The following is a 14,143-nucleotide window of genomic DNA, read 5'->3' as shown; positions in this document are numbered from 1 at the left end:
CCTTTTTAGAGCTGTAGCCCCCTCTGGTGGCTGCTGATGCTTTGAAAACCTGCATAAACCTAAATGTCTAACTCCACATGGATGTTTAATATTAAAACAAATATGAATGTAGTTAGGGACTAATTATAAAAACAATACAGATGAAAAACTAACAAATAAATACATGACTATTGCAGTACAATAAACATATATTTTACTTTACAATGTATTATTGTACAGGGTATTTGTGCAGAAAAAGTAAATGTACAAAGCAGACATTACATAATCTAATTTCCATTCCAACTAATAGGAAAAAAAATTCCCTTTCAAAGTGAAGCCATTTTTTTTACAAACATCCAAAATTAGCATAAACAGGCATTTCTACTTAGTTACAATGCATGCTAGTTATTCCAAAAAAAATCTACACTAGAGTCCAATTCAATACAAAGCTGATTAGTTTAGAGGAACGAGAAAACCAAAACAAATCCTGAACAAATAAATAAAAAAGTGAGCTCAGAAATTCTGTACAAGGCTTTTTTAGAATATCAATGTACAAAACATCACTTAAAAACCTTTGTAGCTTAAATTGCTGTTACAAATACACTGCTTTAAGCAAGTAGTTGTCATTAGCGTACATTATGTGAACACTAATGGACAAATATGGTCACTTCTGTTTCTGAGGTCAGGTGAAGGAGAGAACCAAAAAGTCCACTGGAGGGGAAGTTCTCAATTGAGTCCTTAATTAGTGCTTTTATAAAAACACATTTCAGCAAGACGTTTAAAATCCAAGTTTTTAAAATGCTACCATGTTTTGTTTCCCGTTAACGCAGTCATACTCTGTTTCTTCGTTCTATTGGCACCGATTCTACTGAACCAGACTCTCACAGCGTTATATGAAGCAAAACTCATTTGCCAACAAATCCCGCCCCGACATAAAAAAACCAAACACTTTTTATGCACCTACCAGTGGCTATCAGTGAAAGAACACATTTGTCAAAATTCTGTTTTATTTTTTTTGTATAGGTCCTGCTTCTCTTGTACCAGCTCTTGAAGTTGAGAGTGGGTCTCATGCAAGAACCACTTGTAGGAATATTCAACATAAATGAATGTAAAAGCATAGCACATTGGTAGCTGAGAGGATGTAGAACATGCCTGGGATCAATTCAACCCTTGGGACCCACATGTCAAACCCCTCTCTACCAACTCCCTAATTACGGCAAAAAAGCCAAAGAAAGAAGTTAGGAGTGTGAGGAAGTTAGGAGAATTTGCTATCAACTATTTCCTTAGCTGTGATTATAAACTATAGGGATGATTTTGTGAATGAAACTCGCCTACAGAGCAGAACCAAAGCTTCATCATTCAACTTGGGTGTTCTGATGATCACAAAATGAAAAAGGAGGTAATTATCAGGCTGAATTTCATGATAAAGTTGTGCAGTTTTCTTGATACTGACACATACAAGAATACTTGCCCATAAAGAAATATAGGATGTTAAGAGTGAGGATACAGAAACGTTCTTGCATGAGGCCCACTCTTGTGTATAAGCTTCATCTTGTGGCTGTCTGGGTTAACTTCACCAATGTCTACACACCACACAATTAACGCCTGTGCCTTTCTATTAGAGCACCTCAAGTCAATATACTGATGAGAGTAATGCCCACAGGCATTGAAATGGCACTTTAAACTATACTGCCTATTCTGAAAAATTGTAGTTTTTGTTATATAATGAGATCACTTTAATTATGAATTTCTCTTAACTTGAGTTTGAAGGGTAGACCCATTTTTTTTTAGTATGCAGCCCTTTCCTCCCATGGGAGGTGATGGTCCGACTGAGGACAGACAGCAGATCTGAAAACACAGACAGACTGAGGTCTCTCAGATTTGGCAAAACACAGTTTAAAACAGATTCTTCAACTTTAAGGTCTAGAAAGGCAGACTATATGATCTGAGGTTATTGTGGATTTGGAGAGTCCAATGCAGCCACTCAAATGTTTTTGTCACATCAGAGATGACTATTAACACTGCACTTTTGAAATACAGTATTACTGATTTCCTTTTACATTAAGTGTGATCTTAAGAACCAGTGAGGCAGCATGTCATGTTTCAGCTCACCTCCGTCTCTAATCAGTGTCTTTCTTTTGAGAGGAGTTTTGGGACACTTGTGTGTGTGTGTGTGTGTGTGTGTGTGTGTGTGTGTGTGTGTGTGTGTGTGTGTGTGTGTGTGTGTGTGTGTGTGAGTGACAGGGTCAAGCGATAAACCTCATGCGCCTTTACCAAAAGGCCCTCCATGCCCCAGATGGTGATTAGAGGTAAAGTCGGAGTTGGCTGAATGATATGCCGGTGACGATTCACTGATCTCCCTCTCAGAATTTGGACACTGGGGCTGTTCCTTCTGGCACGGCTCCATGGTAACGGCCACCCCCACGCCGCTCCGCCCTGATGTCATGTGTGTTACCTCCGCCCAGGTGTCCTTCTCAGGGTCATAACACTCCACGCTGTCCAGGAAAGTGTTGCCGTCGTAACCTCCTGTAAATACAACATTGACATTTCGTCCAATCAATAAAGCTGCTTATTTGATTTGGTACCCCTAACATTGCATGTGGCCCCAACACATTTACAGTTCGGTGGAATAACATTAGTTAGTTGGCCTACACCCCAATGTCCATAGAAAATGTGCTTAAGTTATATTGATGCTTTTACTCTCAGTGGTAACACAACTACTCACCCAACACATAGATGCTCCCATGTAACGCAGTGACTCCCAGGGCGCTGCGTCGGTGCCTCATGGAGGCAGTAAAGCTCCACGTATCAGTTTCCACATTATAGCACTCCACTGAGTTCAGCTGGTTGGTGCCGTCATAGCCGCCCATCGCAAAGATCCGATTCCCCAGCGAGCACACACCTGAAAAGAAGGATCAATGGTTAGTTGAAGTGTAAGATTACTTTATTGTGATATGGGCAAACAGTTATATTGGAGGATGTCCAAGTACATACTACATGAAACTCATACAGAATACAAATTTAACTGTGTACTTTATAGGTATCTTTGTTATGGGTATTATGTTTTTAAAAACTGTGCTTTAATACAATTATATCAATCAAAGACATGCCGACATTGTCAGAAATCTAATTAATCTAACATTTCAGACAAACACCAACATGTAACTACTATAACAAGGTTTTTTTCCAACACATTGGCTAGTACTTTTCTTAACTTTTAATCCTTTTTGATTGAGTAATTCACTCCATGGGGGTTATTTAAGGCAGTATTATGCAAAACTACTGGTTTGATTTGTATGAAACTTCCTGGAAAGGTTAAACATTGGCAAAGGAAGAACCCATTATATTTAGAAGCAGATCTGAATCACCGGGCAGATAGAAGTATTATTGTGGGCATAATAAGATCAACATACAATTTATTTTCTTCTTGGTTGGGCTTTAGACTTATTTGACAGCTTTTATCTCAAATCACAGGATTTGACAACATGCAACAAGGTTATCCAGCTGGATCCAACCATTGACATTGGTGACACGTGCAATATAACTGTACTCCTCTATTGTCCAGTTTAAATCTTTAAGTCCTTTTGATTTCAATAACAGAGACCAGATGGCCTGTCGGAGAAAATTAAATACCTTGCGTACATTTAAAAAACGCGGATGGCCACTTTCACAACAAATTGTGAATTAAATAACTTTCGACCTGACAAGTCAATCATCAGAAGGCAGATTTCCGTCCCTCCTTACCCGCTCCAGAGCGCACAGTGTTCATGGGGGCCATGGTCTTCCACTCGTCCCTCTCAGGGTTGTAGGACTCACAGGAGCTGAGCCTGTTGGCCCCGTCAAACCCCCCCACGGCGTAAAGCAGCCGGTTGATGACGGTGACACCCACACCGATACGCCGCGTCAACATGGGGGCTACAAGGTGCCATTGGTCCCTTTCTGGATCATACCTTCAGAGCAGGAACAACACATATTCACACGTTAGTTTATTTTCCCATTCTTTCGTGTTTAGTAAGCTAAATTGTCTTGTCATTATACTTTGCTAATTTATTGGCCATCCTTCAAAGAGTGAGGGATAGAAGCTCAGACGCTACACAGCAGAAGCATATAGCACTGAGGTGGTGATTGTACAAGAAGAATAACCAAGACAGTTATAGAGAGTTTTACTTGTTTAGGATGAATGATCTTGACACATTGTGCCTTCTGTATTTTGTATACTGCACTAGTCTATCTTAAGATTTTGATTAAACTGATTAATTGTTCAGCCCTTATCTGCAGTCTGTGATACGTCACATCTTTTGTGATTCATCACGTGAGCACTCGGACAGGTTCAGCATGTCCACCGAGGTGAGCCTGGTTAATATTTGACATTTGTTTCTGCTCTCGGTCTGCGTCAGAGTTTTGGTAAATCTTCAACACTGAACTAAGATTATATGAATATCTCTAATATTCACTGTATTAAAGAATCAGGTTAAAGTCTTGCTTTGAGTCATGCCTACACAGCAGCGCAAATATAGTAGGTGGGAAATGTTGCTATACCTCCTCCAGCTTTGTATTGCTCATTAAAATGTATAATGTTGCTGGTTTTGTGAAGGTATTTAACCCAAGGACAGAGTAAGACAAGTATTGCATGTGGCAGTTTGAGAGTTGGAACACGAAGGCAGTGGGTGTATCGTTTACTCTTTAGCTTGATAACATATGCCCTTCCTCATTGAAGCTTTGTGCAAACTAAAAATAAATTACAGGAAGTGAAACAAAACCAATAAAGTTCCAGGAAGGTACCTGCTCCTGGGCACTCATTGACTAAATAGAGTAAACAGACCAAAGCATACACCTGTTTAATGCATGTCATCTGTTGGACTTCCCCATTGCATATCATTTACTGAATCCAAATGATCCAAAGGGTTATGGTTAAAAGGGCTTTTAAAATAACCTGGCCCCAATCAAAGCCCACCTTTCAAAGATAAATCAAGGCTGTTGCTACATTAATGATAGCAGTAATGATTTCAGAATTGGCTTTGGTCTCTTTATAGGAATAGTTGAAGATACAATACAAAATTAAAAAGCAATTTTGTTTTCTATAGAGTCAATAATTTATTGTCTATCTAAAACCATGTGTTTATCTAATCATACCAATCAATAAAGGAATCAATATCAATGTAAAGGTGAACAGCATGCATAGGAATACATTGCTGTGTATGTGGCAGAGTTGTGTAAATTGGATCAGCACATCATTGGTCAATGGTTTTGTTTGATTGATGGGTATAATAAAAAAGAAAATCAATAACACATTACAGAGCTCAATTTGCTTACCTTTCAACACTATTGTGATGAATGCACCCATGTGATCCCCCGGCTGCATATATCATGCCGTCGATGACGCCAACTCCAATTCGGTTCCTCGGTACGCTCATCGGCGCACACGGCAACCAGCAGTTGTTCATAGGATTGTAGCAGTCCAATGAATTTGAGTCCATGTTGCCATCAGGTGCGTTGTTTCTTCCTCCAACAGCGTAGAAAAGCCCGCTGATCACACAGGCTGCGAGGCCGCTGCGGGGCACCTGCAGGTCGGCCAGCCTCACCCAGGCTCCCGTACAGGGGTTATACGCCTCCAGGTAGCTGAGGGACTGACGGAAATACCCCCCTGCTGTGTAGATGAGCTGCGGCACCTTAGGTGTTCGGCAAGAAATTACTTTGGTGGGTTTGTGGAGGGTGAGATCCTGGAAGATCTGGGCTAGGTAATCTTTACACTGGGGGTCCCAGTCCAGAGACTGGAGCTGGGCCTGCAGGAAGTTGGGGGTGAGGGAATGGCAGCGCACGGCCTGGAGTAACGCCTCGACGTACGGCCGCCGGTTCTCCCGGTCGTAGCGTACCCAGGCCACACATGCCTGGAAGACTTCGGACTCACAGCGCACATTGAGCTCATCGCGGCTGATGAGGGTGACCAGCTGGCAGTGGGACAGGTTGAAGAACTCCTCCTGGGTCGCCACCTATCAGCAGGGAAGAAAACTTTAAATATCTTTTCATAATACAAAAATATTCTGCTCAATTATATATAGGGACGGAATAACAAACAAAAAAAAAAAGGTATAATAAAGTTTTTAAGAATCCTGCTAACAATAGAATAATGTTAAAGAAAGCAGGTTATAATTCAAAAAGGAACAACTCCAGAAGCTGGAGCAAAGACATTTCGGACAGCTTTCTTGAAATTGTTACTGATCCAGCTGCGCAACACTTAGGTCTATTGTGAAGCTTTTTCTATACTAGCACACAGACTTTACACTCAGGAAGTGTGGCTTCCTGCCATGAGAGTTGTAGTATATTTAGAACAAAACGCATAAACGCATGTATGAAATTAAAACATGCTTTTGTATATTTACTTATCAACTTATCAAAGATGAATATTGTGTGTCCTTTCATTACTTTTCAGGTGAATCCACATACTACTCATCATAAGTCAAAGCTGGCATTCTTGATAGTCATTGCACAGATCTGACAAGGTGCTGTTGGTAGCAGGTCTGAAGTCAACCAGCAGAAACCATAATGAAACAAGTGAAACAGCATTCACTCATATCAACAAACACAGTCTACACAAAAGTAACACAAGAGTAAAATCCACTATTAATATGAAAGTTCAGTTTCTATTTTCACTCAGCCACTGTTCAGATACATTTATGACAAGTCATTAAAACCACGAGATTATTCTATATCATTTTTTTTACGATTTAACGCCCCCTTTCTCTCGCAACATTTTCTGTCTGTATGCAACATGTCAACTATTGAAAAGAAAAACAGAAATACAATTTTAAATAATCTCCAATCTTGACCTGGCTGAAGTTCATGTAGATGTATTCACGGGCCTTCCGGTGGAGCTCTGTGCAAGCGATCTGCTCGGCAAAGTTGGCGATGCCGATGGCGTTGCTGGGGTCGAGCTGCTGGACGAGGAAATCACAGCAGGCCTTGACCACGCTGTCTATCTGGTACATGACAGCACCGTTCATCACATGAATCACACACTTCTCCCCCACGGAGATGCTGGCTGTGTAGGCAAACTCTATCAGTCGGTCCATAACCTGAATGAAGGGGAGAGGTTAGGGTAAAGAAGGGGGTTAGGGATGGGATACGGCAGAACAGTGAAGTAGAGAGGAAGTCTAATAGGAGGAAAAATAAGGCTCTGATGCACAACAGGTAGCCATTTCACTGAGCATTTGTCAAGTCATACCTTGGTTAAATTAAAACAGCTTTACGCTTTAAACATCATAAAAGTGGTGCAAGTTCTTGAAGATCATCCAGCTTAACAAAATGTAGTATTATCATAAACAACTGTCTGCCACAGAGTTTATTTTAAAGCAATTATATAAAGCCCAATACAAAATTCCCATTGGCTTTTTATTAAGGGAACCAGTAAGATGCTAACTTTTAACACTGGCCCCGAAAAGGCATCATCCCTGCACCACTTTTTAATACTTTGAATTGTACCAATACTACCATGTCTCAAAATAATACAAATCTGTTATTTTGTTGCCTCAGAATTACATTTCCTATCGAACACCTTTAACCCTGAATCATATATAATGATATGTGAGAGGTAAGGTGTGTCAAATCAAATAAACAGGAGACTTCAATCAATAAAAGATTTGATCTGACTCACCCTGGGATGGATCCCCTCGATGGACACCAACTCCATACCGCACTCCTTCAGGCCGTTGGTGAACATGGCTCTGAAGACCGGGGACGAGGAGGCCAACACCACCTTGTGAGCCACAAAGTCCACCGCCTCCAGGTCTTTGTAGCGCACACGCAGTGTGACGTCGCACAGCTGGCGCTCCAGACGCAGCTCGTTCATGATGGCGAAGGCGGCCGCCGTGTGGCTCTCGAGCGTGTAGCTGAAGACGCGGTGGCCATTGCGCGTGGACGGAGTCACCAGCGCTTTGCATTCTGTCAGGCACTCTGTCATTTCCTACCCTGTCTCCTCCTTTTGGTCTCTTTCTCAAGAACAGTGGGCAGTGTTATGGGGCATCCTTGCACCAGGCGCAGGCGTGGACAAAATAAAAGATTTGGGACTGACACTTGGCAGGCGGCTTAACAGAAAGCTCTGGGCTCTCCTGGGTACGCCTGACTCTTGTTCACGTACAAGACTTCACGTTTAAGTGGGATTTATTTGGACATAGGGATTCCCTTGCTCTTTTCAGTACTTAAGTCCAGCCATACTTCTCATTATGGCATTTCTAGGGATTTTTGTGCGAGCTGCCAGTCATGGTTGGATGTACTTTTATATGTTCCAACATAATCAACATATCTTGATTCCTTTGGCTTTGTCCGAGGGGTGAACAATATTAAGTACAGAAATGTCTTATGACTGAATGAGCTGAAAAACCATAAGACTCAAAGGAATATTTGGTGAAATGTTTGTGCAGACAAAAGTTCTCAAAAACAGCAATTAGTCAGATATCCCTAAAGTAAAAAAAACAAGATATTTGAATACCAACGAAATGTCCTACAAGATTCAGCACTAGTACAGGTCAGTCTTGCATATTGATTAAGAGAACAGGGGGATAAAAAAGAAAGATTTACAGCTTCATTTTAAAGAGGTAATAATTAAAGCTCATCTCAGAGGGCTACATGTGTGCCAAGAGCTGCAGAGTCAGATACTGTCGATGAGGCAGGGGAAGGGTTGTTAGCTCAGAAATGGGAATACAAAGTAGCGTTGAGTTCCAAAAGTGTCTTAACGTAACATTTGGGAATGGGGAGGGGTGTTGGTGGCTTTCTCCAGAGACGGCTTCCTCGAGGTTGCCCAGGCCAGTTCTGGAATTTGTTTTCTCCGCTGTGTTTACTAGGAAGCTTTCGGCTCAGCTGACAACTGGAAGGAAAGAGGGAGAGGGAGAAAGATAGCTTATTGTCTACAGTGTCACAGCCACAAACTTCATAACAAACAGTTAATAGATCCTGACACGGTTTTAATCAGTTTACACTGTAAATGCACTCATTGGATTACTGCCGATAACACATTGTCTTAAGTGGCTGGGAAGCACCAGTCTATGAAATAATGCAGTAAATGTTTATTGGTGCAAATCGAATATGATCCTTTTCACACCCATGGTGTTTTTGTCCTGGAGCAGGATGAGGGTGCTACTTCCAGGCTCATAGCTCATTTCCTTTCATCTGGAATAAGAATCATCTAATTTAAGACTGAACTTTTATAAGCATTTAACATCCAAGTAAATAAAGTCTTGTAATTTCAGTAAAGTGGAAACAAATGAACAGATCAATGCAAGCAAGCGTGTAGGGTTTAGTGAGGGAGTTATGTCAGATTTGAAAGTCGATGGAATGATTTCATTTGGCTTGTTTTTAACTGACCAGCATGACTGCATGTCCTGTGACCAGAGTGTGGAACAGTTTGTGCTTCAGCCAAAAAAACCAAAGCTTATCTAATTCTTAATAAGAAAATATATACACAAACATTAAGTACAGAATTTAGCCAAAACACAAACATGTTCATTAGTATCACAAAAGCTTTTACTTTGAGAAATCTCACACATCCCACTGCAGAGAATGATAAAACAACAGGGGATAGCTATGCAGAATTGTTTGTAAGTCAACAGCATGTTTACTGTTGCAAGCCTGGCTCTGCTGCACACCATTAAAATGACACGGAGGGATGACGCCTCTTTTTCCTGTTAATATAACTTCTTCTTTTAGGATAACTCTTCTGCTCGTAGCAGTGAGATAAAGAACAGAGAGCAGCCGGCAGTCACTAAATGTCTGTCCGGTGTTCTCTGACTCTCAGAGTCAGTGTCACTCAGCAACGATGCAGCTGTGAGTGTGCAGCACCAGCAATCATCACCTGAAGTGGCGATAAGAGGACGCATCGCCAAGCAAGGGTGTAGGGCATTTCTACTTCAAATACTGCAAGTAGGTTATTGTGTCCTGCCCTTTAACAGTTAAGATTAAACTAAGCATTTTCCTATTATCCACAGACGGTGACGCATCAGTTACCATCATAGGGCTCGTCATAAAGGCAATTAGCCAGCGGTAATATGAAACACACTGTGACTCCAATTTACTGCTGTGTTTCCTCCCTCCAGGTTTCTGGGTAAAATAGTTTCACAGGAGGACATGTTGCTCAACAGGCCTGAAGAAACTGCTCGCTGACTAACAGGCTCACACTGAGCCAACAGCATTTTTTACTGCTGCATATCTCTGATAATTTATTCAATTAAAACATATATACAAGTTTAGTTTTAGTCCAAAATGATCAAAAGAAGAAGATAGTTACTGTTAAACAACTCTATTGGAGCAGAAAATGTGTCTGTTTTGATTCAATATTTGAGCTAATAAAATATGAAAGTTAGATGTTTTTTTTATGTCTTACATTACTCATTGAGTTACATGTCTGAACTTGATGCACAAACTATGGCTGCAACTAAAGAATATTTAAAAAAATAAAAATGCTGATTCTATGGATTATCAAAACAGTTAGTATTATTTGTCAATCGATCAATTTATCGATTGGCTGACTTATTATTGCAGCTTTAACATGCTTGCACTATTTTGATCCCTCAGTGTTGAGTGATGATAAATATTGGTGATAAATCTATAAATAATAGATTAAATCATGTTTCAGTAGGGGGACTCTCTGCATCACCTTCAGGGACCCCCCTGAGACCATGCACCCCAGTTTAGGAACCACAGTCCAGGCCTGCAGTCCTCAGAGCTGTTCAGTGGGGGTTGCACAATAACTGGAGGGTTTCAAAGTTGCATGGACAATAGTTACAAACAAACATTGTGCTTAACGTGCTCAGTGGCATTTTGGCAGAGAGCTCTCCTCTGTGACTCATGCTGAACTCCTCACAAGGCAAGGCAAGTTTATTTATATAGCACTTTTCAACACAAGGCAATTCAAAGTGCTTTACAAAAAATGAAAGACATTAAGAAAAAGGCATTTAAAATCAGTCATTAAAAAGAAAAGCTAATAAAATAAACATTAAAAGAAAAAATACATGGATAAAAGTTACAGTGCAGTCTAAGATATGAATAGTTCAATTAAAGCAGCGACAAAAGAAAAGTCTTCAGCCTGGATTTAAAAGTAGTCAGAGTTGCAGCGGACCTGCAGGTTTCTGGGAGTTTGTTCCAGATATTTGAAGCATAATAACTGAACGCTGCTTTACCATGTTTAGTTCTGACTCTGGGGACAGAAAGCTGACCAGTCCCTGAAGACCTGAGAGTTCTGGATGGTTCATAATTTAGCAGGAGGTCAGAAATGTATTTTGGGCCTAAACCATTCAGTGCTTTATAAACCAGCAGCAGTATTTTGAAATCTATTCTTTGACACACAGGAAGCCAGTGTAAAGACTTCAGAACTGGAGTGATGTGATCCACTTTCTTAGTGTTAGTGAGGACTCGAGCAGCGGCGTTCTGAATCAGCTGCAGCTTCCTAATAGATTTTTTAGTGAGACCTGTGAAGACACCATTGCAGTAGTCGAGTCTACTGAAGATAAAAGCATGGACAAGTTTTTCCAAATCCTGCTGTGACATTAGTCTTTTAATCCTAGATATATTCTTTAGGTGATAGTAGGTTGATTTAGTAACTGTTTTAATGTGACTGTTGAAACTCAGGTCAGAGTCCATGACTACACCTAGATTTCTGGCTTTATCTGTTGTTTTGAACATTGCAGACTGAAGCTCAGCGCTAACTTTTATACGTTCTGCCTTGGCTCCAAAAACCATTACCTCAGTTTTATCTTTGTTTAATTGGAGAAAGTTCTGCCACATCCAGTCATTGATTTGTTCAATGCACTTACTCAGTGTTTGAATTGGAGCATAGTCTCCTGGTGAAATTGTTACGTAAATTTGATCACAGAGCAAACAGTGGAACTGGCTGTACCAAAACAGGACCCAGAAGAGCAGCCTTACATAAATCAAGGAGGAATTAGATTTCCGCGCTATGCTTCCAAACATTAAGAGCTTTCACACAAAGCACCGTTTACACCGATCCGACCATGGTCGTTTCTGCGGTTGTTTTGATAAGAAAGATAATCCACAGCGCTCGTATAAACCGAAAATAAGGAGCATACACATGAAGAAGATTCGATTAAATCCACTGTTTGGTCAGCGACGAAAAGTGTACTCATTGTTTTTAAGATAAACAACCGGAGACCCCAATATAACAAGTTTTAACATTTCTGAAATAGAGCTGACAGCAAAATAGGATCCTAATAATAGACAGCAGCGGTAAGAGCTGTGAATCGTGAGCACAAAAATGCTAACAAAGCGCTGTATACACATGTTGCTACAGCTGGCTTGCAACTAAATCCTACCCCACATTATAGTTCTTATAAATCAAATCTGATAGTTTAATCAGTAATAAAATAAACTCACGTTGTCTACTTCTATTCCTCCATCGCGGTCCTGCCGAGCTGTGCGCCACATAGGAAGGAGGGGGGAAAGCTGTAACTCACCATGACTAAGCATTGTGCCGGCCTCCTCTCGCTTTCACAATAAGAGCCCGCCTCTGAGGCACTAAACCTGCCTCCGTTGACGGGTAATGGAGTGAAAAACGTCCCGAGGGAGGGAGGCTTTTATTTAGAAGGACTTCTCAAAATGAAGAAAAAAAGTGTTGGCATGGTGCCAAATCTCAAGCTTCAACTTCAGTCATATTTCGCTTTTAGAAATAATATATATAGCAACTGCATGAGACAATGACATTTGTTATGTTTATTATGGACAACAACTTAATAGCATTAATGTAAATATAAATCAGAAACAGGTTTATTACCAGGTAGGTTATACACGTAGGCCTACGAGGAATTTGACTTGGTGTCGTGGTGCATAGCCTACATAAAAGTAAAACAAGAATTAAAAAACACAGGTAGAGAACTAGAAGCATATTAAAATAATACAAAATATAGTAAAATATAACAATGAGAATGGAATAAGAAGGAATAAAATATGGAATACAAATAAATATAACAGATATTGTTGTACATTGTGTGCATTAATGTAATGCATAGAGTCTGCGTTGTGGCTGAGGTCCTATGTAAAGCAAATTCACTATTAATTCAACTTAATTGACATTCAAAAACAACTCACAAGGCCTATTTGAATCTTCTTGTTTTTTTGTAACTTTGCATAATATAAAAACACACTGTTTGCTCAAGAAACATGGATATAATGGCATTGGCCACTAATGACCAAATAACCCAAATGCTCCCTCTTTGTATAGCTCACCTTGCTTGTTAAGTTAATCTTCCTCCTGACAATGGCGTTGTTTGTGAATGGCTTTACAGAACAATGCTAGCTTGACAGGAACATGCTCCAGCTCCAGGCAGGTGCTGACACCAGTACATTTCCCCCTCTTACAAAATACATGTAATTCAGGTCAATATGGACAAACAGCATACTTCTATTCTGGCAAGCGGTCACAAGTGGCACCACAAGCATACTGAGTCACTGCAAGCACAAAGACCCCACTTCATATTTCTTAAACTATATTGTTCAGAAATTATTTGTAATCATGCACAAGTGAGGTTCCGCTGTAATTTACTGTAATACAAAATGTTGAGCCCTTCTTGAGCCCCTATAGGCAAAATTCACAGCTGGTTAACCAAATGAGTAATGCTGAGATTAATAGCTGCTCCCCGCGGGTCAGTGGAATGGATGATGATAAAGCATAAACATTCATGAGAAATCCTTGATGTGTTTGCAGCTGAGAGATGATAACTGCCTTCCCGTTGTATACGTGAAGATTATTAAGGTGAAGTTGGCCTTGGGGCACAAAACTGGACACAAATCTCATGCAAGTACTGGTTTCAGTCATCTAAAAAAAAGATATAATCAAAAGTCATGCATCTTTTAGTTTGGATTTTATTTATTTGTTTTGAAACTCTATAGTTTTATTTATTTTGTATACATATTACCTATATTATCTTTATTATGTACTTGTTACTGTATAATCTTATTATATGTCCCCTTTTAAAAACACTTTAGTGTGTTCATTTGATTTATCCAAAAGGTTCTTGATAAATAAAGTTTGATTGGTGGACGTCCGCGTCCTCATGTATCCAAGATTAAAGCTGTACTTGCAGGGGTCCTTTTTTTCCTTTTCTTTTACATGTATATTTTTCTATTTATCAGATTTACTACAAGCGTTACTATTCTGATTTTT

General features: G+C 40.1%; 1 protein-coding gene across 3 annotated transcripts; it reads right to left on the bottom strand.

Moving 5' to 3' along the window:
* Positions 1–170: 170 nt before the first annotated feature.
* On the bottom strand, positions 171–12,534 carry keap1b (kelch-like ECH-associated protein 1b). Of its 3 annotated transcripts, none has more exons than XM_034203326.1 (8): positions 12,358–12,534; positions 7,631–8,839; positions 6,807–7,052; positions 5,293–5,969; positions 3,724–3,929; positions 2,705–2,881; positions 2,220–2,505; positions 171–2,183 (listed from the first exon to the last, which is right to left on the bottom strand). In XM_034203326.1, exons 2-7 carry the CDS (start codon positions 7,934–7,936, stop codon positions 2,240–2,242), a joined length of 1,878 nt encoding a protein of 625 aa, XP_034059217.1. In that variant the 5' UTR covers positions 7,937–8,839; positions 12,358–12,534; the 3' UTR covers positions 171–2,183; positions 2,220–2,239. The 3 variants fall into 3 exon arrangements, with proteins under 3 accessions (XP_034059217.1, XP_034059218.1, XP_034059216.1); XM_034203327.1 differs by having other exon boundaries at positions 171–2,175; XM_034203325.1 differs by having other exon boundaries at positions 171–2,505.
* Between the last annotated feature and the right edge of the window lie 1,609 nt (positions 12,535–14,143).

This window comes from Gymnodraco acuticeps, unplaced genomic scaffold (genome assembly GCF_902827175.1).
Source record: "Gymnodraco acuticeps unplaced genomic scaffold, fGymAcu1.1, whole genome shotgun sequence".
Taxonomy (NCBI): Eukaryota; Metazoa; Chordata; class Actinopteri; order Perciformes; family Bathydraconidae; genus Gymnodraco; species Gymnodraco acuticeps.
The sequence above is the reverse complement of the archived record's forward strand: the minus strand, read 5'-3'. Positions and strand labels throughout refer to the sequence as shown.